This window comes from Uloborus diversus, chromosome 1 (assembly GCF_026930045.1).
Source record: "Uloborus diversus isolate 005 chromosome 1, Udiv.v.3.1, whole genome shotgun sequence".
In the NCBI taxonomy this organism is placed as follows: domain Eukaryota; kingdom Metazoa; phylum Arthropoda; class Arachnida; order Araneae; family Uloboridae; genus Uloborus; species Uloborus diversus.
Genome location: NC_072731.1, coordinates 129,885,839 through 129,913,233, shown reverse-complemented (window position 1 = coordinate 129,913,233; position 27,395 = coordinate 129,885,839). Strand labels below are relative to the sequence as shown.

General features: G+C 33.4%; 1 protein-coding gene across 1 annotated transcript in view; it reads right to left on the bottom strand.

Annotated features, from left to right (window-relative positions):
* Positions 1-27,395, bottom strand: part of LOC129232126 (uncharacterized) — an 81,818-nt gene that overhangs the window by 53,415 nt on the left and 1,008 nt on the right. Inside the window, exons 2-10 of the mRNA XM_054866369.1 lie at positions 24,892-25,003; positions 23,540-23,673; positions 21,732-21,785; positions 15,753-15,935; positions 14,070-14,157; positions 13,722-13,796; positions 11,217-11,420; positions 5,482-5,640; positions 3,297-3,448 (exon numbers count right to left, since the gene is read on the bottom strand). Coding sequence (XP_054722344.1) covers positions 3,297-3,448; positions 5,482-5,640; positions 11,217-11,420; positions 13,722-13,796; positions 14,070-14,157; positions 15,753-15,935; positions 21,732-21,785; positions 23,540-23,673; positions 24,892-25,003 — 1,161 coding nt within the window. The remainder of the gene's footprint in view (positions 1-3,296; positions 3,449-5,481; positions 5,641-11,216; positions 11,421-13,721; positions 13,797-14,069; positions 14,158-15,752; positions 15,936-21,731; positions 21,786-23,539; positions 23,674-24,891; positions 25,004-27,395) is intronic.

Genomic DNA, 27,395 nt, shown 5'->3' with positions numbered 1-27,395 from the left:
CTTTTTTTTTTCAAAAACATCGGCCAATTCCATCGGCTTTTCAATGTATTTTAAGGCCGATGTTTTTAGCAAGTTAGCATCGGCCGCCGATGGCTAAATTGCTGAACCATCGGCGCCGATGCATCGGTCGAGTCCTACTCAGCTCTTGAAGACAATTCCTCTGTTTATGAGTTTTTGTTTGCTGCTTTAAAGATCATTTGGCTTTGAATCCGAAAATGATAGCATAACTGGAATTTGAGACGATAGAGGTTTTTGTTGGTCTGGTCTCTTGTGTGTCATAGGTCATAGTTAAAACGACCTTTGCTAACCACAGTATACATCGCAATCACATTGATTTTTCATCCAGTATTTACTGCGTATTCTTTTGGAAACATACAGTCTGTTTAAAATAGTACATTCTAAGTGAGAGTTGATACACAGTGGAGTGAGCAAAACCGACAACAAGCTTTTTTAAACCCTAAGAAAAAAATGAAAATGAAGAAAAGGATTGCTCTAAAAAGAGAAAGTTAACGTCAGCCTAGTCCCATCGGACCCTTCTGAAGGTGATTTTATTTTAATTAAAAAGAAAAACTGCATAGCATTACATGAATAAAATGTTAAAAAACGAAATGAATCTAGACTAATTCTGTTAGCTTGGTTCACATTAAAAAGTAGAAAATAAAAAAGACTTCTGTTTATAACACTTGAAAATTGCTGTTGCTCTCTCAAATATATATTTATGTAAATTCTAAAGCAGCTAATAAAAATAAAAATGTAAACTTGAGAGGAGAACGCGCGGTATGCAGCTTTGAGCGAATAACTTTCTACCAACTATATTTCTTCCCTAGTTTTTTTCATTCAAATTTTATTAACTGCTTTAAAATTAGCATAAATGTAAATACATAAAAAGCAACATATAAATATAAAGATATGAAAAGCAATTTCATTTTTTGCGGGATTATAATTCAAGAAGTCTTTTTTTATTTTTGTCATACTTTTAGTGCAAACCAAATTAGTAAAAAGTCTTTATAGTCTGTCCACCAATGAGATTGAAAGTCAAACATCCAGTTTACAGGCGGAAATGGAAGTATTTATTAGCTTTCAGGGATGCCAGCTTTTGTAGATGTGTGTTAGCCTCTAAATTAAGCAGTCACTTTGAAATGAATGGAGCACGCTCATTGGTTTGGATTGACTGGTTTTGACAAGACGTTGCTAGAAAATTTCACTTTAAATTAAACGGAGGATAAAGAAAAAAAAAAGTTGAATTTTCCATAACATTAGAAAAATATAAAAAAAAATTCTTTGCTTTTGTTTTGTTTGACACAAGTATCAGGCTTAGGGGCATTCAATTCCAAAGTATGTAAGATTCACCTCCCTCTTATTTTTTTTAATACTAAAAAAAGTTTCACACACACACACACATATATATATATATATATATATATATATATATATATATATATATATATATATATATATATAGGAAGTAAACTCCCCCCCCCCCCCCCGAAAGTCGGGTCTAGCTACGCCTCTGGTTTGATGTCACAGAATTTTTAATGGTCAATAAGGGAAAACACCTGTAAATTATCCTGAGAAATGCAGCTTCTCAAATGATTTTTGATTCTTTTCAAAATTGAAAAGGAACCTTCACTGGAACAGCTGCTGATAGGCAAGGTAAGAAGAAGCTGCAGGGGTGAATCCACATTCGGAAATGTATGTGTAATGTTTAGTGATCTTATCCTTTTAAAACATTCTCCAGGAGAAGGGTTACGTTTGCAAAAATTTGAAAATGTGTTAATTCTTCTGGAAAATGTTCATCTAGGTCATCCGAGTAATTTTTTTGAAATTCCAGACCTAAGGAACAACGACTTCTTTACGCGATTTTTTTTTAACTTTATGAGTTTTTGAGTTGATTTAAAAAAAATTTTGAGCCCCTTCTTCCTTAAAATTGAGAAAAAGTAAAATAAGCTTTTTTTTTTTTAAGTAAGTGAATTTAGACTAGGTCATTTTGGTGCCCCTAAATTTGTGGTGCCCAGGTCCGCGGACCCGCCGGACCGTGCATTAATCAGGCCCTGAAAATAATCATTTTTTTCGTTCCTTTGTGCTAAATATTTTTATTATCTTTGAATATAATTCGTATAACAGAATATTTTAAAAACTTATTGACATAATTTTCACAAAAATTGTCTGAGATAAAAATTTTGGATTGGCCAGAGCTGCTTACTTTTGTTTTGCACCTTGCTACGACTGCATTTTTGAAGCACTACACACAGTATTTTAATTTAATTATTCTGTTTGAAGTGTAATATATTTAAAAAGGAGAATTAACATTCATCATTGTTTTGATGTCTACTAAAATATGTAATGGCACAATGCACATTACTAGACAGTTTTTTTAGGTTGGAAGGGAGATCAGTAATTAAATACTGTTCTTCTTAAATTGAAATTCATAGGGTTTTGAAATACCTATGAATTAAGGCTTGAAATTTAAGGCTTGAATTTTAAGGGAAAAAAATCAATTTTATTCAAATAGGACCCAACAGAAAAGCGCATTACAGTAATTTAACGTATTACTTCAAAAAGGGAATAAAATGTTTTTTAAAAACTCTGAACTTATTCTTTCGGTTATAAGAAGTTTGTTCATGAAATAAAATATAGCTATCACATTCTAGTTTATATTCAAAAAACCATTTTCGGCACATTTTATGAATAATATGCCAAAAAATTAAAATAGTATTGTAACAGAAATAATGCAAAGCACAGAACATATGTAAACACTAGCCGTCACTGCAGCTAGATTAGCAACCTTCAGCAGCAGCCTTGAAATATGGAAAAAAAAAAGCAATACAAATGCTTACAATCTTCTTAACTAATTAATCTCATTTTATAGTTGAATAGGGTTTCTTTGACAATAATTTTGATCCTAAAATGAATGTAAAATTTTAGAAATACAAACAAAAATGCGTCAAAGTCATGCTCAGGCATCACAAATACTTTGCATTTGTTTTAATACAAACAGTACCTATACAAATTAGTTCTTGCCCTTATAAGACTAGCAAAAAAGGTGGTGTAGACTGAAATGTATCGCAAGAAATGAAAAAACCCATGATTATATTTAACGTTCACAATCGATAGAAGACAGATTAATCTGAAATTCAGAAATCTTGGCTAAAATAGAAATGATAGTTTTGAAATGGTATGTTACTTATAAAACATCAGACAAAATTGTAATTCCACAATTTTTTTAGATGCCTTCCATATTAGAAATCTTTAGATAATACAATTTCATGAGTGAAAAGCGAAAGCGTGCTGCTCACCTTCTAGCTAAATTAAACACTTGTGAGAGATCTTTCCTCTTCCATTTGGCGAAACCTGTGTAAACATATCGCAAAAACTGAATCGCAACATCAGAGGATATATCCTCCAAGCTCAGGATGTATTTTTCTTCTCCATCAGGAATGTATAATACCTGGTTAAAAAAAAAATCTTCACTTGAAACTCTTCTTTAACAGTTACCAGTCATTTGCAACCTCAAAAACTAATCATACTATAAGAATGCATGGAGAGGAGCAATCCTTCCTCAGATCTCACTACACAAAGAGTATTCAGAATTTTTCGGCATTGCCTTCTTCTTAGTGAATTTTTTAGCAATTTCGCAAAAATACTTGACTTTTTTTTTCTGAGTAAAAATAGATTTCTATGAAGCTTTTCCCCTATGCCAAATAATAATAATAATAAATTTAAAATAAATAAATACACTTTAAAAAAATGAATAAAACAAAAAACTGTCGACTCAAAGAAATGATTTTCATGACCAAAAATTTAAAAAATCCGCTCAATTCTGTTTTATGTTGAAACATGAAGTACTCCAAATTTCAATTTATTTACCATTGCCAAATATAAAATTAATAATTTAAAACTTTAGAATAAAATAAAAACAACTATCATCAACAATCATTATTTTACAGTAAAAACCAAGGCTGTGAAGTCGGAGTTGAACTGATTTTGGGATAAATGAGTGGGAGTCGGGAGTCCAAGGATTTAAATTCAGACTCCGAGTCGGACATTCTCCCTCTAAGGCCACAACTCTGTCAGAGCTTGCGGAGTCAGAGTTGGGTTGATTTTAGGATGAAGGCGTTGAAGTCAAGGGTTAATGACTTTAAAACTCAAAGAGTTGGAGTTGTTTACTTTCCTCCAAATCTGAATTTCAGCCAAAGCTGCAGTTTCATGAGTCAGAGTTGTGGTGTCAGAGTCGACTGCTCTAATACTCAAGGTGTCAGAATCAGGAGTTGGTCATTTCCCTTTGACTCCACAGCCCTAGTTAAATCACTTGCACTTTAAATTCATTCAAGTAAATCCGCCCTTATAAGTTTAGGATCTATATTTTCCTTAAGTTTCCCCGTTGGTACTAATGTTAAGGTTTTTTGAACTGTTTAAAACTGAACTAAAAATTGTTGAAATTAAAAAGATTTTTCTATTACATCCTTCATTGAAAGCTTTTTTCAACTAAGTTTGTTTGACAAAAATTTGCCTTTAAGTTTGAGATTTATATTTGTCTTAAAATTCCCCCCAACATGGCAAATTTTTGCCGGTTGTTGTTTTCTGAAATTTGCAGTCACTGAACTTCGTGGATGGTGTCTGCAAATCTTCAGTGAAGTAAATCCAGTGTCTTACTACTCATATGATGTTACTGTTTCTCGATACCTCAAACAATCTCCATAGCATGCTATATTGATGCCCTTGATCTGCTGAAGAAGAACAAATGTGATTCTTCAATCCCAAAATGAATTCAATCATGCAAATTTGCGGACTGAATTCACCATTAGAATATTATTTTTAAATTTCAGGTTTATGAGTCAATGTTCCACTTGAATATACTTTTTTCCTCATACGTTTTGGACTTAACTTTGCTCTAGGCTCAGCTATCAACAGTTACTATTGTTAGCAGCCATTCTTATTTATGATTGTATATTTTGCACCCTATTACTGTTGCATACTTAATTACGATTATAATAGCCATTTTTAATAAATAATTAATTTTACTAAGCTTGTTTTGTACTCTCAATGACACGCCACAGATCTTTTTGTCAGCTTAAATTTACTTTTCATTTCAGTTTTTAATTTTTATTTAAATTTCACTTTTCTAATTACCAAAAGATATCTACACTAATGATTTTCCTTATTACTTTGGTTTTGCTGATTGTCTACCTACTTTTTAGCATTAGTAAGCCTGAACTATTTGCATGTGGTTTTTACTGTAATTTATCATTTCTGAGGAGATTTTTGTTGTTCATTTACACATTTAAAAGCAAATGCATAACAGCACTTTTAGAAAACACTCCTTAAAACAAAATTATTTTCAGGAAAAATAAATACCTAAAATTCATTTACATTATCATTTCAAAGATTTTTGATTAAAAATCAACACAATATATCTTTTTTTTTTTTTAATTCTATTTCTCTAAAAAAAAAGTCACCACTAAACGTTTAGCAACTGCTAACCTCTTGAAGAGTGGGGCATCTGACTATCAAGATAAGTCTGTGTGCAGGAAGAACAGACCCAGATGCAGCAAGGATATCCACATCACTCAGGCTTGGGTTCAGAACCAGGGAGCTCAATGCATCAGCAATGCCAGATGGCTCTTCAATACAGACATCATCCTAAAGAGCAAAGAATTAAAAAAAAATTAATTTGAATTTTGACATCTTGAATTCAAATTACGAGCAATCACGAGTATGTGTATGTAGGCGTGTGTGTTTATGTGTGAGGGGCAGGGGCGGACTGGCCAGGTCGGCTAGTCGGGGATCCCCGACTAGCCGACTTTCCCGGAACTGAAAATAAAGCAGCGTGCTTAATTTGACTAATTTTCCACCAAAACATTCACTTCATGAAACTAAATATTTATGCAAAGATTCGATGAAAATTTCAAAAATTTGCAAAATTACTTTGTTTTAAAAGTCATGTTAGTCATTGTTCTTCTCTCAACCAAAGTCAACAAATTGTCAGTTAGTTTTGAAACAAATTACTACTGCTTCTTGACTGCCACCAAAAAAAATCCACACCGTAATTTTAGGACTTGAGAGAAAACGAGGGTATTCTTAAAAAGGAGAGTGAATTTACTTCTTATCTGCAGAATAAATTAACTGAAGAATGTTACTTCGTCGATATTGAGGGTTTTCTACCAGAAAAGGGAATTCCAAAAATAAAGCAAACTCCTGATGAATTATCTCATGATTAAGCAAGGCTGTTAAATTCATCATTCATACAGTTTGAGGTGAATATCTACTACAGTATTTTGGATACTACAATTGCATTACTCAATCCACGATTTGTTGCAAATGAACCACTTTTATAAGACATTGCTTGGCTAGATCCTGTTAGTGCAAAATGTACTGTGCACTTTATTGGATTGTGCGAGTGTGCAAAAGTAGGCAAAAATCGCTTACATTCAAACATTGGACAAGAAATGCTAGAGGACTACATGCTGATTCATGTCGAGCGATCATTTAATTACGACTATGATAAAGTGATTGACAGTATAGCTTCCAGTTCATCAGAACTATCTCGGTTGCTCAACGCTTGAGTGAAATTAATTTCTTTATTTCAATGCCCAAATTTTACAGTTCAACCTTTTTGAGCTATTCCACGGAAAAACCGCAACTTTGTCACGCACATGAAAGCTTATCTATATTATCAAAAAGGAATAATTTTAAAATGTAACGAACAAATTTTTTTTTCATAATAAATAACACATACATTTGGGATTCCTTAAGCACCAAAATTTTGTTCATTAACCTTCTAAATTATTACTTTTAATGAAATATATGAGCTGTCATGCTCTTGACAAAATATTCGTTTTTCCGTGGAATGGTGTTATTGTACCATATATTCATGTAATTTAAATACAGATTAAAAACTTGTTTTTTTTTTCTTTCCTTTTTTTCAATTTGAGTTCTTATTGTTACACGTGTCTTTAACTTGTTATAAACATTTAAGTTTTGAAGTATGGTGGGAATAGGGGGCCCGATGTCGTTTTGCTTATATAGAAGCAGTATTCATTTGTTTTTTTTTAAATTCACAATGGTGGGCCAAAATATGATTTTGCCGACTGGGCCGAAGGTAGCCAGTCCGCTGGTGGGGGGTATGCGTGTTTGTGTGCAGGGGGTATGTGTATGTGTGTAGGGGTATGTGTATGTGTGTGTAGGCATGTGTGTTTGTGTCTGTGTGCTGGCATAAGTGTGTGGGTAGTTGTGTGTATGAATGTGTGTGTGGGGGGGTATGTTGTGTAGGCATATGTGTGTCTGTGTGCAGGCATGAATGTGTGGGTAGTTGTGTGTATGCGTGTGTGTATGTTCTTGTGTTTGTGTATGTGTAGGTGTCTGTATGTATGCGTGAGTGTATGTGTTTGTGTATGTGCGTGTATGTGTTTGTGTATGTAGTTGTCTATGTATGCGCGTGTGTGTAGGACATGGATGCAACCTGGAGACGCCTTTCGCTATAGGAGCAGCATCATGAGGAGCCGGTCGACGGTGATGGTGCAGAGGGTGGCGGTGGGAAAATAAAATGATAGGACGCCAAAAACAGTCAAATGAAAGCAATAAGCAATTGTGATTGCTCAAAAAAAAAAATTGAATTTCGATATCTTGAATTCAAATTATGTTTTTCGCAATCACGAGTGTGTGTATGTAGACGTGTGTTTGTGTGGGGGGGGGGGGGTATGCGTGTCTGTGTGCAGGCATAAGTGTGTGAGTAGTTGTGTGTATGAATGTGTGTGGGGGGGGGTATGTGTAGGCATATGTGTTTGTGTCTGTGTGCAGGCATGAATGTGTGGGTAGTTGTTTGTATGAGTGTGTCTATGTGTTTGTGTGTGTGTGTGTAGTTGTGTATGTAGGACATGGATGCAACCTGGAGCCGGCTTTCGCTATAGGAGCAGCATCGTGAGGAGCCGGTCGACGGTGATGGTGCGGAGGGTGGCGGTGGGAAAATAAAATGATAGGAATTCAAAACAATCAAGTGAGAACAATAAGCAATCGTGATTGCTAAAAAAAAAAAAAGTGTGAGAAATTGCATAAATGTTTCATAATCGCAAAAGAGCACATAAATTCTTCAATTTTCTTTTTTTATATTTAAATCACATTGGAGTAGAGACAATGAAGTCAAATTGGCTTCCTGAAAATTACGGTAATAGTAGATAATGCAAACTTTAAAATATCAAAAGCAAAAGAGTTGAATCTCCTGATAAAAATTTGCAGTAGAAGTTGAACAAATTTCCAAATTTTCTTTGCTATCTCTTCTGCAACATATATATGAATTAAATTTGTAAGAAATTAGTTGATTCATATAAAGACCTGAACACTAAGATATACATACATGAGTGTGAAAAGAGAGAGAATTTTTGTTAAAACCTAGCAACCCCTGGCAAAAATTGTGGAAAAGTGGCCTTCTTTTTTTCAATTAATCTCAGCAGCATTTTCGGTAATGTGTAAACTAGATTTTGAGCTGCAAATAAATAAAAACCTTTGTGCTTGTTTAACATCAGAGCTTTAACAGAAGTAATGATGGTGCATGGGTAGGATAGATACAGTTTTCTAAGTTGAGTCACAACTTATAAACCTACTTACTTTTTCACAATGTTATGTAACAGTAAAAATTTGAAACTGAATTATTACAAACTAGCTGCCTGCGGCGACCAGCTGGTTCGCACTTTTCCCCCATTACCCTTTATTGAAGCAGTCGCCTACGGCGGCTGTTTGGCTTCCTTGTCATTCACTTTTTTAATCCAAGATTGCCACCCTTGGCGGCTGTTTAAATAAAGTTGTCTGCTGTATTAAGCAATCTATATCTTTATCAATATGAATACGAATAAAATATCTTCTATATCTATCTCCTGTTCTGTTTTGGGCCCTTCATCTTTTTACCCCAAGAATGCTGCCTGCGGTGGCTTCTATCTATGCATACGATCTGTCTCAAAATTTACTATTCCATCTCTATTTTAACCTAACCGTGCATTCTCTAACAATAGCAAAAAGATTTAAAAAAAAAAAACTCTCTTATATGTTCCCTGTAGTGTGCAAAAAGTAGCCTTTGCAAAAAAAAAAAAATCACTTTTTATTGAAGAGTGTTGCCAAAATCAATTGTATTTTTATTAGCCCCATTATCGATTATTGGCATAGATGAGGCTAAATATCCTAAGAAAGCAATGATGGCGAATAAATTTCATGCTTGCTCAATAGAAGCTTTGATTCAAAATTTTCATTATGATTACTATTAATATTGCTGTTGTAACAAGGAAACGAATTTTTGTAACTATGGGTTTTATATTTAATCATTCAATGGGGGAAATTAAAAGAAATTTACTATTTCCCATAATAACTTTTTTAAACTAAGTTTGTTAGGAATAAATTATAGCCTATGTTTTTCCCTGATAATGTAGCTATCTATGGTGAAAAAATGGTTAAAATCAGTTCAGTAGTTTTGAAGCTTACCCCGAAATACTTACATACATACAGAAGTAGCAATTTATATATATAAATGAATGATATGCTGAATTAAACGAGTCAACTTCTAAAAGACCAATCGACTACATTTGCATGTATCAAACTTAATGTTTGCTATGCCTTTACCTATTATCTAGTGTACATGAGCTGCAAAAAAAAAGTTTATTTTATATGCACAGATGGATTTTTATTCATGTCAACAAATTAAATTTGTCTTTAAAAATATTTTAAATATTGAAATTTTGAAACATAAATATTTAGCTTCCTTTTCAGGAGGGAGCACAACCTACATCTTATATCTTTAAATGGGCAATTCTTGTGGCTGACTATATAAATATATATATATTTTGTATCGCGGAAACGGCTCTAATGATTTTGATAAAATTTTGTATTTAATTGTAGTTTCGCATTCTAAGTTCATCTACATCATCAGCATTTTTTCTGCAGAAACATGATTTTTTATGAAAAACCAGTTTTTTAATGTAAAGTCTAAGTTAAGCCTTGAAAAAAACTGTGAATTAACACATAAGGCAGACGGTTTGCACCCATAACAATGAAAATACGTCTCTTTTGGCTTTAAATTTTTAAAACTTGCTTAGTGTTGTCAGGCTTGGCTGATATTAGCCATTTTTTACTTTGTTTTGTTTTTTTTTTTTTTTTTGAGCAAAACTATTGTTTGACCAACTTATTTTATTTTATTTACTTTTCTTCTTCTTCACATTTCAAATAATTTTCTATGTTTTTTTTTAAATCATGCATCTAAATTTTATTTTGCAAAAACATACGTCTTGAGACTGCTTATATTTTGTTAAGACTGTTTATATTTTGTTGTTATAATTTGTTGGAGTGCTTTGTGGATCACATTTTTATGGATAGTATGCTGCATGTAGCATTTTCTGGCATGAAGGGATCAACTACACTAAAAGTACTTATTCCAAATGAAAATCTTGATTGGGATAAAATCGTGAATCGCAACATAGTATGAAAGAAATTTTTGGGTTAAAAACCGAGTAAAATTGGGTTCGCCGTAGTAAAATTGGCTCCAAGTTTAAAATCTATGACTTAAAGACAGGAAAATTGTATCGTGGAAACAAAAATGTAACAGATAGTTTAAAGCAAATTGTTGATTTAATTGCATTCAGAATCTTCTTTGTTTGGTATGTGGTCATCCCGCATTTTCAATCCATTTTTTCATATTTATTGTCGCCATGTTTGGTTTTAGAAATTACTTCCTTGCAATACCGTGAGTTAAATATTTATACGCAACCAGCTCAAAACTTCCCTGGGTGGATGTCTGTGTGGGAGAGCAGGCCTATATTCGGTAGTAGTCTTCTTACAGCTGAAATGATTATAATGCTGATGGAAGTGTTTACATGTAGGTATATCACTCGCTTCTCGGAAGCATATCGAACGACTGGAGAGAACCTTAGAAAAACACAAGTTAACAAAAAATAATTCTTTTAAAGCCGAGCAAGGCTTGGTCGTCCAGTTAGTTCAAACAATTTGTTGAATGGTATAATACATTATTCCCCACTGTTTTACCAAGTGTTACCATGAAATCAATAGAATTTAAAAGCAGTGCGAATATCTATGCAAACAACTATTACCATAATATTCTGCAGATAGTTATGGTAATTATATTGCCAACAGAATTGTCCAAGGTAATGATAAAACACGCCAATGATTTTAGTTGAATCAAGATGAAATATAATGCAAAAAAAAAGGTTATAAAGACTTGCCTCTTCCCCCTCCTGGTCATGCACTGAAAAGGAGTACTCGCAAGGTTGCTGAGTGTAGATCCTATGTCCAGGAACCTGAGAAAGGTCTGCCACTTTGCTACCAGGCTCCACTTCCGAGGGCTTTACAAATTCTTGCAGATCTTCTACATAATAGGAGTCTTTCTCCTCTGCCTTGCTTGAGAGAAGCCACACACGTGCAGCCTGCTAGGAAAAGCAAAAAAGAGGAATTCTTAATATTGTGAAATGCAATAGTACTGAAAAAAATAACTAGAATTTGTTCAAATTGCCAAACAAGAACAAAAACTTTGATGCCAATACATGCAAGCAAATCCAAATTAATACTTCTTTTGCATTCCCTTCTCTATGCTTCCACTACACCCCCCTCTCCCATCTTGCGTGAAACTTCGAAAAATGCAATCGAAACACTCCAGATGCTTCAAAAGGCCTTCAAAGACAATTGCCAAATGGGATGAAAATGTGATGTTTACAAACATAACATGCTAATTTTTAATGGTTAAAAAAGGTAACATTCTACATTTAACTAATATAGTGGGCCGAAAAACAACTTTTTTTTAAATTTTGATGATGGGTAATGGAAGCAGTGCCATTGGTAGAGCAAAGTGCACATAAAAAATTTGAATTTTTCTGACAATTTCTTGATTTGCCGCAATTGCATTGAAGTTTAAAAAAATGCTGTTTTTTCACATTTTTAGCCAAAATTAGTAAAAATAGTATGTTTTTATTTTCGATAATGAGTATAGTTCTTTCCTTTGCCATAAATGAGTGGAAGTTTTAGAAATTTTCAGTTTTTTAATGTTTCTAATAAATTTTCTCAAATAGAAAATTTTTTGTTTTTGCCATATTTCTCTGCCATAATTATATAGTTTTATCACATGTGATGCATTTTTAGACGAGTAGTGTGTCATAAATTAACAACTTATTGAGTACAAATTTTAAATTCGAAATGTGTAATTCGAAAACTGTGCAGTTGCATTTAAAGTTAAGGTTAAACAGCACAGAACTCAACAAAGAATTGAAGATGGTGTGGATGTACAGAAAATTTCTGCTTTTACTTTCAACAGAGTTTTTATCTACACCGTTTTATGTAAAAAAAGCTTTTTTTGAGTTGAATTTCTGCATTTTAGTGCTTTAACTTCTGCACAGTCCAGTTGAAACAGTTGCACAACTATTAATTATGTGTTTTTGGTCTGTGCTCAAATTTTCAGTATTTTCCTTTTCTTTTGCCAACGTAGAAATACATGACAAAGGTAACCTAGAATGATAGCCTAAGTACGTTTTCGCATGCCATCAGCTTAGGTTTGATTGGGTTAAAAAGCTCTTAGGTTCAATACTTTCTCTATCTTATTTATCAGGTGTCAGACCGGGAGTTCATTCATATGAAAAATGTACACCGAATGTTGTAGTTCTTTATTATTTCCATCCTTTTTTCAACACCTGCAATGACACCGGTGTTTTTTTTTTTTTTTTTTTTTTTGCTTTTCTTTTCATGTTCTTACAGGAGTGTCGTTTCACATGACTGTTTTTAGTTAATAGATAACTTTTTTCTTATTTTAAAAGATTAACCAGTGATTAAGAACGAAATATGCCTTACTCCCATTGGTTTTAAACTCTAATTAAACAGAGAGCTGCATTAAATTTTTTAATAGCATATTTGAAATTAAAAAATTAATACGCAGTAAGTAGTTAATTTATAACACACCACGTATCTAAAAATGCAGCACATGTGATAAAACTGAATAATTACTGCAAATAAATATGGCGAAAATAAAATTTTTGCTATTTGAGAATTTTTATTGAAAATGTTAAAAAAAATGAAAATTGCTAAAGCTGCTACTCATTTGTGGCAAAGGAAAGAGCTATACCACACACCCCAAAATTGTTATTGGAGTTTAGTGCCACAAATGGCACCTTTTCCGCGCAACTGATAATTAAAAATAGAACATACTATTTTTACTAATTTTAGCTAAAAACATGAAAAAAAAAGCATTTTTTGAAACAACAACCCAATTGTGGCTTACCAAGAAATGGTCAGGAAAAATTCAAATTCTTTGTGTGCATTTTGCTCTACCAATGGCACCTTTTCCGCACTACCCATCATCGAAATAAAAAAAGGTGTTTTTTGCTCCACCCTAATAACTAAGCCAAAAACAAGTTCAGAAATGCAAGCTTATTTTAATTTCAATATGACAGTCCTAAATGTAAGATTAAAATAACCTAATACTATACAACTGAAGTCAGATTGAAACAGTATGACATTTTCATTTGAAATCTGAAATTTGCATTTGTAAAATGAAAGGGTACTGCAGATACATTTATTAAGCATTCAATGCTAAAAAGCTCAATATGTACACTGTACAGCTTCTATCCAAGCTTCGGCCATTTGTTGGGAAAAGCTTCAGTATTCAGCGCTTCATTTCATCTCTAATAGTGAAATTATAACAAATATATTATATTTATCATGATCTTTAAAACCTCTTTTCTTACTTGATGTTGGGAAGTAGCCATTGTGGAAACAGTTCCTTCAACCTCTGCCAAGAGATTGGGAGGTATAAGGTCAGGCTGAAAGAAAATCGGTATTAAATTATTTCTGAAATGCAATAATAAAATTTTAATGTAAGTTAATGTTGTATCGTTAAAAAAATGCATTCACTAAATAAGAAAAATAGCTAATATTGTGAAAGAATTTTATTCACTTGGCATTTTTTCATAATAACCTTGACATTCTTAAAGTTTGACAGTGGTTCACTTCAAAAGGGTTTTAAAGAATTGTTTATTTATTAATAGAAATGTGCAGTCAATTAATATTTTATTTAGGAAAGAAAAGTCTTATACCACGGGTGCGACAATGGAGGTGACTCTGTCCAGAAGTAATTTCTGCCTTTCTTCTTCAGTTCGTAAAAGCAGCTGTGGCGTCTCTGTCCTTCAGTACAAGAAATGAACCCACATGTTATTTGACAGCAAGAAGTGATCACACAGAGAAAAGTTGATTGAATACACACATATAGCCACTAGCGCAACCAGAAATACCTTTTGGAGGGGGTTTTTTGATCAAAAATACCTTCTGGGGATTTTTTTTTTAATATCAAAAATACCTTCTGAAAGGGTTTTTTTAAATCAAAACAGCCCTTTCATATTCATAAACTAATGTATTAGAAATTGCATCTATGTTAAAGCCAATGCCTCTGGGGAGGAGGGAGTTTCACACTCAAACCTCCCCCCCTCCCCCCTCGCTGCGCCACTGCATATAGCTCAAATGCAATTTCATGGGAAAAAATTAATGACTTATCATTAACATCTAACCCTTACAAATAGAACAGAAATGACTAAAATGACTTTAGCTTCAGAAAAAAAATCATGTTTCCCTTTTATAAGAAGGAAGTTATCATGAACATTCCTCCCACTTAATCATTATAAACCCATTAATAGAACGGTTGTCAACACCTCCTTTTCAGTCAAAAGTCCTAGAGGAAACTAAGTGCTAAACAAGGTGTTGTCCGATTTGTTTAGATGCATGGGTGCTTGAGTAGGGAGATGCCTACCCTCTACTTCTTAGTGAGATTGTAACCTATTCGGAATAATGCTAGTCTTGATAACTCTTCTGGGTCATTCCACAGAATAAAGGTAATTTTGTCCCCCATGTGACGCTTCACATATTTTATTAAAACTAATAATTTAAAATGGTAATGATAAAAATTTTATTGCTTAACAAATTCGAAACAAATGTGTGATTCCTTGAGCAAAATATTTTGCCATTATTTTTTTATATAATTACTTTTTAATCAAATAAATGAACTGTCACATGTGGGACAAAGTGACTACTTTTTTATGGGCTGACCCAGTGAATAATTTTTTCAATGGTTTCAAACATTGTTTCTTAACAAATGATATATGTTTCCTTTACATTGGAACCTTTGCTCTCAAAATCTACAAGTTATTTGAACATTAATACATTAATCGAGCAAAAATATTTACTAATTTATAAGCAAGTTACAAAAGATTGACTTTGATGTCCCACACGTGACGAATGCAAATATATTTAATTTTAAATAACAAAATTGTTTAATAAAAATATAACCATGTTAGGAGTATCTTTGTTTCAAATGTAAAGATTAAAAACTTGATTAGCCCAGTTTCATTAAGTTACTAAGAGATATGACAAAAATGTTAATGAAAGTCAAGAGTATTTTTGTCCTGCTTGTGATGGTGGAATGGCCCTCTTCTGTTGTGGTATCACTCAGAACGTTTTTCTCAACAAATGGTCTCAGAAAATTTCTAAGCTACTTTCTAACAGAAAAAAAGATACTTTATTTTTCTTACGTCCTACTACTATACAACTAGGAGCTTAAGAACCCAAATATTCACTTTTCATTCAGAAATCTGATAATTATCACATTTTTACAAGGCATCAATGAAGTTTTATTACATTGTCTACAAAACAATAACAATAAATTAAATTAAATTGAAAAAAAACAATTTCAAAACAAGCAAACTGATTCTACACTTCAATTTACTTACAATCCTTTTTTCTTCGTTAGTTTCTTTCCAGGCCTATGAAACTCTGAGGGAGGCAGCAATTCGAGGGCAGATATGCTACCCTCCAAGGGTACATCTAAAAGAAAATCCCCTTTCTTTTTCCGCTCTTCTTCTTCCAGAGATAGAGAGAGGGCTTTGGCTAGCTGTATGTCTGATTGTACCCGACTGGAAGAGATTGTTCAGATGAAAATGACACTTAAAACATACACATTATCAGAAGTACTGAGGATATATTAGCTCAGAATGAACTATACATAAGTATATTAAAAAGTATAATAATGAGTTTTCAGCAAAATCAATTCCAAAATGGAACTTAAAGGGACTGTTCACAAAAAAATTAATGCTTAAAAACTGAAATGTGCGCTTGCTTCTATAATTGCAATTTCGTGAAGGACCACATTTTGAGACACAAAAAAACAACTCTTGGTACATTATTTAGGGATTATCTCACCCCCAGGGGCAGATACAGACTACCATTTTAGGGAAGGGGTCTTGCTAAAGAATGCCTCCCCCCCCCCCCACACACAAACAAACCTACAGTTTTAGACACATTTTTTTTTAAAATACTAGGGTGTCTATCTATTTTTTCTTTTCTTTTTTTGTAATTTTACATTTTAATAAATCATTTTATGACTCAATATTTTTCTTTAGCTGATTTTTTGCACATTCATGAAAAGAAAAAACAATGCACTGTATCTCCAAATGAGTTTCTTCAAGGTAACTTTGACCAAATATGGTGACAAATAAAAACTAATCACCAAGATTTAAAATGCACCATGACATACTTATAACAGAAAAGCACTTAGTATCAATGTGATACCGCATTTGTCAACAGGTCTTATGTGTATAATACACAATAAGACAAAACATATATGTTTATTTTACACTGCACTGAATCATCTACTGACTTTTTGTTTCTACATTCCAAAGTGTGCTAACTGCATAATGTATACTCTGAAATGGATGTTATACACAATGTGTATGCTACGAAAATGCATACACACTATGTATATGCAGTTTCATGGTATTGCACTCTCCTGATTATCTAGTACTTCAAAACAAAAATCTATAAAAAAGATGCAAAACTATATAAAGTGCCTAAACATATAAACCAGGCTTGGAGTAATCGTAATCTGAGTAATCGATTACGTTTTTATGCAATCATAATCTGTCGATGGGATATTCCCATAATCGTAATCGAAATCATAATCAGGCTTTTCATGCGTAATCGTAACTGTAATCTTAGTAAAATAAATCATAACCTAGCTTTGTAATCCTGTATTCTTGACTTTCTGAAAGTGAAAAAATTTCAGCCGCCCTTTTACTATTGTATAGAAAGATAACATAGTTCAATAGTAACATAGAAAACGACTTCAAGCTATCCAGTGCTCATCCGGGACCGCCGCAAATCTTAGAGAGAAGGGGGATGTAAGATTCGCGGTGGTCCTGACTCATCTCTGTTTGCAAATGAGCGTCATAAATTAAGACCTATCTTAAGTGTTTAGTACAATTAGTATCCTGAGGAACGTCTTAGATCCTCTGGGGAAATGTCTTCCCAAATCCTTACAATTGGTCATTCATCAATTTTCCTTTTTATCTGCCAATGTTAGGCAAACGAGCGAAGTACATTGCCGTCTCAAAATCTATTTTAGCAGAAAAAGTACAATGATATCAAAAGTACAATTAACTTCTGCGCAACAAAAAGCTTTTGATTATTTTTATACTTTCATGAGAAAGTGATGGATGACTGAAAAGATTTTGTCAAAAGAAAACCGAATTTGCATTTGTGTTTCAGTGATTCTTTAAACACCCTAATGTATGTATAGCCTTTATTTCTTGCTACGTGATATCTAATCTAAATCCTGGTAAATAAGATTTTTTTTAAATATTTTCAAAATAATTTCTCATTTTGTTTCATCAACATAGTTTCATCTTAAATGTATTTTTTATATGTTTACAACTGATATTATGTCAAACCTCCAACCAAAAAAACACCCTAATGTATGTATAGCCTTTATTTCTTGCTACGTGATATCTAATCTAAATCCTGGTAAATAAGATTTTTTTTAAATATTTGTTAGATTGAACTTTTCATTGTATCTAATAGTGGCGGTGAAATTATACTGCTCATTAAAACAAGCAATCTGCCTCGCTGCCTATCTGAAAAGAAAAATTATTGCCGTGTTGTGTCTGGACATGCTATTCAAATACACAATCTTTTATACTGAAGCACACATGATGCTAATTGATGCATGCATTAGCACTTTTCTACATATGTGGAGCAGTGAATGATATTTCGGTAGGTCTATAAAAGGTTGAGCAAAGGAAGCACAAGAAATTTGCTATTCCCCATTTTGGTTCTTAACGGTGAATATGTGGTATGTATTATATAATTTATGCAATGTGTCTTTTCTTGATTTTTAACTATTGTTCGTATCAATTTCACTGCATCATGTTATCATACATTTTTAAAAAATGAAATTAATAAAATACGGTAAGCACATTTGCATTTTTGGAGCTTTGATATCGAAAGATTCGAAGTTATCAAATATGGTCTTACAATTGCATTTTTAAGACTTTAATTTCAGGAAATATTCTGGCAAGTACCTCCAAACCGTTTTTATTTAATATTTTATCAAAAACTAGGTTTTTTAAACATGACTTTTGAAAAAATTTAAGTAGAATAGCCTTTGAACCTCTGCTCTTAATATCACAGAATATTGCTTAAGTTTTTAGGACTTTAATTTTGAAAAAAATATTCCAGGGGAGAACTCCATAATCCTCTTTCTGCAAAAACCTTTAAAGTTATCTACAATTGCGTTTTTGGAAGTTAAATTTTGAAAAATTGGAGGGGAGAGGAGAAACTGATTCCCATCTATTTTTCAAAAAAAAAAAAAGATTGGGGAGAGTTCCATCCTTTATTCTAATATCAATAAATATGTCCTATAATTGTGTTTTAAGGCGTCAACTTCTACAAATTTCTGGTACCACGGGCCCCTTGTACCTTTCCCCCATAACAATACAAAAGACAGTCTAAAATTGCATTTTTAAAACTACGAGTTCCGAAAATTTTTCCGAGGAAAACCCCCATACCCCTCTTTTTAAAGGGTTTTCTTTTCTATGTGCCCCCACAAAACTATTTTCTAGTTATGCCACTGCTCCTGTTTTGTCATATTTTGACAGGTATAAATGTTTTATCAATTATTCATCACTTAGAGTTTAGATTGTATTCAAAGTGACGCTGACTTTGATATTTAAAATTTTTCCTTTTTTCAAAGCGCAGTTTTAGCATATCAGAGGAGCTGCTGAACTGGAAAAAATATCGAAACATAAAGTAAAAATGTACACCAAATTCCAAAATTAAATATTCACACAGTATTTTTTGAATAACTTAAATACCAAACATATTTTTTTTTTTTTTTTTCATTTTATATTTGTCTACAAAACTTCACTCCAGGTGTTAACAACATATTTTCCCCGAACGCCTGGGCATAAAGGCCCTCAAAAAACCAGGGGTGGCATTTCAGCATTTCATTTTGGGGGTCGAATTTCTTAAATACATTTCATTTGGCTTACAGCTAGTAGTCATGATAGCAGGAGAGGGGGGGGAGATTGTATAGTTGCGGAGCCCCCATAAGTGATATTTGTTGATGTGAGAGATTTTTTTTTCAGAAATAATATGTATTTCTAAAGAGTATCTATGAAAGCATACTATGCATTGAGCAGCTGAAATGTGTTTCTAGCAGAAGAAAGTGATGAACACTTATTAAATAGACACACTTAAAACATGAGTGTAACAATGAATGTAAAACACCAAAGCAGTTTTCTGTGAAAATCATGCAGCCACACCACTGCACGGACCTCTCATAACCGTCGTTACACAGAGCACACAAGAACGAGCTATTTAGCCTGTATGACGAAATTACGTCTCTAGCTAAAATTAACTATGATTTCTCATCAGTTTTTTCTGTTCAGAAAAGGCCGGTAAAAGATTGATGAATTTCTAATAATTTAAAAAACGGAAAACACTTGCTCATGTCTGGAGATGGGTCGAGTCTCATCAACCATTATGTGTAACAAGCAAGATTGTTTTTCTTGAACATTGATTTGCGATTTACAAATTAAATGTGCTCACTTTTTATCATTCCTCTCAAAAAGTTTGGGGGTTGACCGCCCCCTCTCGACCCTTCTATTTGTCGCTCCTGCAAAAGACATTTGCACAACGGCGCCGATCAGGCTTGGCGTGGGCCTGTAAACAGTAGTTGCAATTATCTCTTTAATATTAAATCAAAAATCATAACTTTCAACTATCACGTTGTTTATGCAAACGAGTGATATATAAACATTATGGGTTTGTTATTGAAAACAAAATCATAATCGGCATATTATAATCGTAACCCATTACATTTTCTACATAATGAAATTGAGTTGCTGTAATCCTAATTACGTTTTAACAGAGGATTATAATCATAATCCTAATTGTAATCCCTTTTTTCGTGCTCGTAATCATAATCGTAATAGATTACATTCCCTTGTAATTGACTCCAAGCCTGATATAATCAACGCACAATGACTCCAAGGTATGAGGCACCGTGCTGATGACATCTAAGTTGTATGATGTCTGAAACAGCCGGGTGAAACCTTGTTGTAATTTGCCTTGCAATTGTACAGGGTGGTTGTGTGGATGCTGACCTTTTACCACCTCACAGTTCCCAGCTCCCATGGAGTTGGAGGCTGACTTGAAGGAGAAAACCAGCAACCTTGCTGGAGAAGGTGAGGGTGAGGGTTTGCAACCCACCGACTCTGCAGTAAGGGGGCAGGGAGTACTTAATTTTGCACAAAAATGCAACAGGCGCGGGCGGGAGAGGGGAAGGCTGATACAGGAGGCGAAAGCCACTCGGCCGGCCTTTCCAGAGAAGGCAGAAGAAACCAAACATCTTTGGTCGGAGGTTTCAACTCCTTCCCCTGCACAAACTGCTGCAGGAGTGAACCAGCAACCTTGCTACTGGAGGAGGCGAGGGTGCAAGTCTACAACTCACTGACCAAGAGGGTGAGGGTGCATGTCTGCAACCCACCGACTCTGAAGTAGGGAGGCAGGGAGTACGTATTTGTGCACAAAATTTCAACAGACATGGGCGCAGGCAAAAGAGGAAGAGGCTGGTATGGGAGGCGAAAGCCACTGGGCCAACCATTCCTGAGAAGGCAGGAGAAACCAAAAGTCTTCAGTCGGAGGTTTCAACTCCTTCCCATGCACTAACTGCTGTATCTTAACGAGTATGGACAAATCAGCCACAGTCTTATCTATGCTCAAGCAGTAACAATGTTTAAGATGGCTGTTGTGAGAAAAACCATCCCGTTGGAGAGGTTATCTCACGATGACATTGAACATATTCCATCCTAAGAAGGACAGACCTGATTCTCTCTGGGAATCATATGCCAAAAATACAGGCTTCTTAACAAAAATAGTGTTGACAAGGCTTTTGGTCTTCTTACTGGTATTTACGCCTCAAAGCGGCACCTTGCAATAATGGGTGTCACTAATGATTCAATTTGCAGAGGTTACCTCTTTAAGGAGGAAACTATTACTCACATTCTGTGTGACTGTGAAGTGTTTTCTGCCTATAGGTTTGAACACCTTGGTCATCGTTTGCTTGAACTCTGGGAGGTTCATGATATTCCTATTGGGTGTTTGCTGAATTTTACTTCAGCTGCTGGTCTGTTTTTAAGACTTCTGTTTGGGGACTAGTGCAAAAGACCTCTGGTCCCAGTGCTTGGTTCGGTTGAACTCCCCTTTCTTTCAATTTATTATTATAAGCACAATGGCATTTCGTGAATTTTAACTCTTATATTTTTTGTAGCAGCAGAGAACAAATAAATAAAGTGCTAAAAATTACATCTAGCAATTTTCTTATATTTTTCATTTATTTTTTGTCACTGATTGAAGAATTACCAAATGTTTACCTTTTGGGTTCAACAAGTCTCTTGATGCTCAGCTTCTTCGGAAGTTTTTGAGGCCTGATTGGAAGAATTAATGAAAGTCACCAATTTCTATATATAAAACGGCTATAAAACAATATGATCTTAACATGACCAGTTTTATACAATAACATATTTATTCATTTTCAAAATAATGAATAAATGAGGGGCTAACAGCCATAGTAGACCTTACTCAATTTTTGCCTTTGATCTAATGCCAAAAGTATAGCTATGTCTACTTTTCATTATCCTAGTGAGTTGATTCTACAGGTTCAAGACCTGCTGCTAGCCGAGTCAAGGTACATAAACCATGACTCGGCTAGCAGCAAATTACCATAAAGGCTGACTATGATGGGGCCTGGAAGAAGGGGGGCATTTACTAATTTGATTGTTTTTTCTTCCTGAATTTTTAGAAATTGCTGCTTTAATCATTAATCACATTTTCAACTAATTAAAATGTAATTTTTTTTTTAAAGTTTTTACCTTCCTCCTTATTATTAATACTAGAGGCTGGTCCCGAACGCGTTTGGGTTGAAAAATTATTTGACTTGAATAAATATTATGCAGATTTTTTTGCTTTAAAATATCATGATACTATATAACTTTTGTGTTCCGTTTTTATGAGGTTTTAAAAGAAACTGATTCACTTCATTTCCTAATCAAGAACTGTTTCTTCCCTGGGAACAAAATAATCTTCTTAAGTGTAATGTCATACTGCGTATAATTGTAGGTTTGACCTTCAGTTTTGATGATGGTGATGGCATAAGAAATTTTCATTGGACATTGTGATTACTTATATTGGGCAATGGAAATGTGCAAGAACCATGGGAATTCAAGGAATATGAGCTGACTTACCTGTTTCTGGTCCAGTAAGAATAATACTTTAAATCATATTAGTCCATATTGATTCTATTTGTGGGTCCATTTCCATTATATGCATATAACAAATTAAAATTTTGCTACAAAGTTATTGGAATACTGCCTTTAATTTTAATAGAATTAATATGGGCTTTTAAAAGTGTTCTTAAGATGCAGAGATTGTACAGAGTTCCTAAAAGGAGATGACTTTGAACAGGCTTGAAGTATATCTGCAAGCGTTCATCTAGGGAACCACTGGAATAGTTTGATTAAAATCAACGGCAAAGGCGACGATGACGCCTCTCATAATGTTGTCTTAAGCTTTTAACTACACCGGTTGTCTTAACAACACCAAAAATCTTATTTTTAAGCCAATGTTACACAAATTTGTTAGAATTTATCAAAAAAAAAAAAAAAACTATAATAGAAATTTAGGCCATTTTCTGTTTTATCTAAAGGTTTAAAAAAAAATTTGATACATTCATAAATAAAAAAGTTCTAAAAGTTTCTGTAAAGTGCTAGTTTCATGAAAAGTCGACTCCACAGCTACTGAAAAGTGGTTGCCAAAAAAAAAAAAAGTCTGAAGGTTTAAAAAATTTTAAACCACTGTTTCAGACTCCCAATATAACAGTTAAATAATAGGCAAAAAATTTTAAAAATCAAAAATAGTGATTAACATTTTTTTCTTTTCCTGTATGATTTCACATGGATTGACCCAAAGGATGTTTAATGATCGTGTAGGACCTACTCTTCAAAACATTCATTAAAGTTAAAGTTTAAAGCGTAAGATTTATTTTATGTTGGTCCCCTCATTTATGTCACATTTTCAAATGGATGTTTTAAAAACTTTAGGGAACCATAACTTCATTCTTAACATTTTAAAGGCTACACCCATCTCATCTTCCAAGCAAAGTACCTTCTAGAGAGACACTTACTTTTGCGGCTTGAGGGGCAGTCCCATCGAGATCCTCTCCAGGGCATGCTTCTCCTGCAGCTGCAGGGCTTTGAGGATGCTCTGGACACCTAAGCCTCGAGACTTCCCACACTTCTTGATGTGATTAGAACGAGCCTACAGAAAAGAGGGAACTAAATAAGTATCTTCAGTTTTATTCATTAAGAGGATGATTAATTCAAAAATCTGAAAACAGGCTCATTGAAATATAATAACTTGACAAACATTTTAATTAATTGTATGTCTGTGCAACATTGTTAAGATCACTGAAAATTCAACTTACAAGAGAAAGCACATTTCATTTCAGTATTTTGTATTTGGTCAAAATCATTAGACTGATTTTCATGAAATTAGCCATAAAAGTAATCTGGTGGATAGGGATGTGCTGTCCTTTGATTTTATTAAAAGGTGCACAACACACCCCTTTTCTCCAAACTAATAAAATCCAAAATTTATGCAATCTTTCTTAATGATTTATAGTATTTTTGCAGGTTTAAATTCATTAAAACTATTTTTGAAAAGCAGACCATACTTTATTTATACAGGAAAAAAATTAATAATGTTCTATCTTAATTATAAATTTTTTTTCTGGATAAACAATAATTACGAATGATAATTAAAAATAACTCATACTTAAAATGAATACAGTGAAGCATCGTTTATATGTTTTTGAAGGGACTGTATGAAAAAAGCATACAAAAGAAAAAACATATAATAGGTAAAGGTTAATGTGTATTAGACTTTGCAGGGACCAATTTTAAAAACGTATAATTGATAAAAACATATAAAAGAGTAACATATAAACAGTGCTTCAATGTATTATATTTTTTTCAATCACAGCATGAACTTCAAATAAATTATCTTTCGTGTATTCTATAAGCTTCAATATAAATATTAAATAGATACAAAATATTTGATGCACATTAATGAATTCATGTGAAAAGTTGGCAAAAAATTGGAACGAAAAAGAACAAACACAACTTTATTTTTATTAAAACAACTTTGAGATGAACACTCAAATTAAAGCATTATAATATTATTCATGAAAATTAATCTAGGGTCAACCATCCAAACAGACACATTTATAATCCATAATAAACTAAAGAAAAAGTTTTGAAGTGTTTTCAAAGAGCCCTGTAATGAAAACCTGTAATTATTATAATAATAATGAATTTTACATTTTACTGAAAAGAAGGAAGAAATGAAATATTGTAAAGAAAATGTTATTTTTCATAGAAACAAGAAGTGTTGTGACAAATTTAGTTTTACCAAAGTAGGAATTGCAGAAATGGGAATCACAAAACCGAGAAGACACCATGCAAAATGGGTACTTACTTCAGGTGCCTGAAACTGTCTAAAACAGAGGGGACACTCAAGAATGAATGTGCATGTCGAAGTGGATGTTGCTGATGTTGACACATCTGGATGAGATGCCTTGTCAATGCACCTGTATTGAATAAGAAGATTTATGAGAAAAAGGAATTAAATTTTTAACTTGTCTGTAATATGATCACCATGATGTGAAACAAGAAATTACTTTTTAAATTTTCTTCTTTTCTGCCAAAGAAATTTATAATTTGGGTTAAATGTAGTTCTTCTTGCATTTCTTCAAATACATAGTTAAAAAACAAATTTAACACAAAGATAAAAAGAAAAATACCACATAACTGCAAACCTTATGAAGTAACGATTTCAGAAAGGCATGTTCAAAAACAGGAAGATTTTTTTTCTCAGACATAAGTTAATGTCACTCTCATATGTATTTATATATTTCTAATTTGCTAGGAAATGATGCAATTAGTGATTAACTATCAGAAATATTAACCTTTTCAAATTGAAATGGAAGACACAAAAATAGAATATGTTTATAGAAAATTAAAAGGAAATATTTCTTTTTCGGAAAATGTGCCCCCAGCATGGTCTGAGGGCTTTAAATGAGAAGTCTTTCATCGAGTTAGTAGAGTATCCCCCCCCCCCAATTGTAAATATGAGCGTTAAAATCGTAAATCATAGAAGTTGACAGCTTTACAATAATATAAAGCAAGGAGCAAAATACTACTATTGATCTCCTTCAATCAGCTAGAAGAGAGGGGTTTCCAGCTTTCACCAATGATACAAAACAAAGAGAAGAGAGTACTAACAGGATAGAGGAAAAATAGAACAAACTGCTATGCCTGGAATGTTTCTGGAAGGGGGAAAGGGGCTGTTGGTCAAGTTTGGTGCCCACCGGGGGAGGGGGGGGGCTAAATTTTGAAGAGCTTTTCTGGGATTATATTCATAGCTTACCTATTTTGAAAACAAATCTTCTGAAATGGAAAGTTGCTTATTCGAAAGGGGGGGGGGGGGTTAGGCATCAAAATGACAACTAAAAGTAAAACTGGTGTTCAGGCTTCCCGTTTACGTGCTATAGTGGTTTTTTTACGCAAATTCGCGGGAAAGTGACGCAACATTTAGAAAAATTCCGGTCCTGAGGACACATAAAACCCAAAAGATAAGAACCAGAAGAAAAAAAAGGGAAAAATGCTGAAGATCTATTTAGTAATTGCTTTTAAGCTTCAATGACTAGGAGAATGAACAGAGAGGAATTAAAATGACCCTATCTCTTTATTAGATATTCAAACACATCCCTATTGTTGACCAGTCAATAGAGTTTTAGTGATAAGACTGGAGTTTACAGTAACCTCCTGGACAGAGCTCAGGGAACAAAATATTGCACATTCATAAATAGGCCATTGTACTGTATTCTAAAAATAAGCTCTCCCTCCATTTTTAGCTTGGGGAAACTCCTAAAAACAGCAATGAAGACTAAAAGTAAGAGTAATTTCAATGAAATCTTCAGGATTAATACAAGACAATAGGGAAGTTGCAACCTATTAAATGTTCATATTTTGGCTATTGGATATTGTTAATTGACCCTCAAAACTAAAAAATTCACCATCGCCGAATTTTAAAACACTGTGGTTGATTTTTAATGAATTTTTAAAAATCCACGCGCAAAAGTGCGCTCTTCTGAAACGTCACGAGCCTACATCACAGGGCGCGAATGGACAGCCTTCCGCCGAAGTTCCCTTCTTTTCGCTAGGGACATTTTGAGCGCGCTGATATTTTTATTTTTTAGAAATTCAATAATCCTTTTGAGCACACTATGGAGGCCGGATTCGTTAAAGCACAATCTAAATAATCTTCCTTAAATAATATCAATGATGATATTCGAATATTTCCGAGAGGATGAGAGGTTTAATGTTCCAGAAACGCGAGGAGTTTAATGCGAGGAGATAAGCCTTTTACGTTTCGTCTTCGAAGTCGAATGCACGTTCTTCGGTTTCTCCCATGACATGGGAAACGGTTCGCTAGTGTTTCTCTCCTATTGGAAGAGCACATGACGTCACTTCCTATGCCATTTGACGTCACAAGGGCTTGAACTTTAAAAATTAATTTTTAAAAAAAACTATTTATCGTATCGCAAAAATTTTTTCACCTATGATGTTCATACATGTTACTCTATCATATAAAAATAAAATTGAAAAACTTCCCTATTGTACAGTGAAAGCATATCTATTTTTTATTCATGTAACCAGAATGACTTTTGAAATACATTATTTTGTATCTTCAATAAAGGGATGGGAGAAAATAATCCGCGAACATTTTCCTGATCGCGATTAACACAAAGTTCTGAACTTCACACCTTTTACTTGATAAATTGCTTATGAATACTTGAATTTTATACAAAAGCACTTTAACCTTGTTCTCTTTCTAGTAATTCAACTCTTTTTAATGGGCTATTTTTGTTTGGACTTGCAAAAGTCAGGTATTAATTGATTTTAAAAACAGCCAAAATA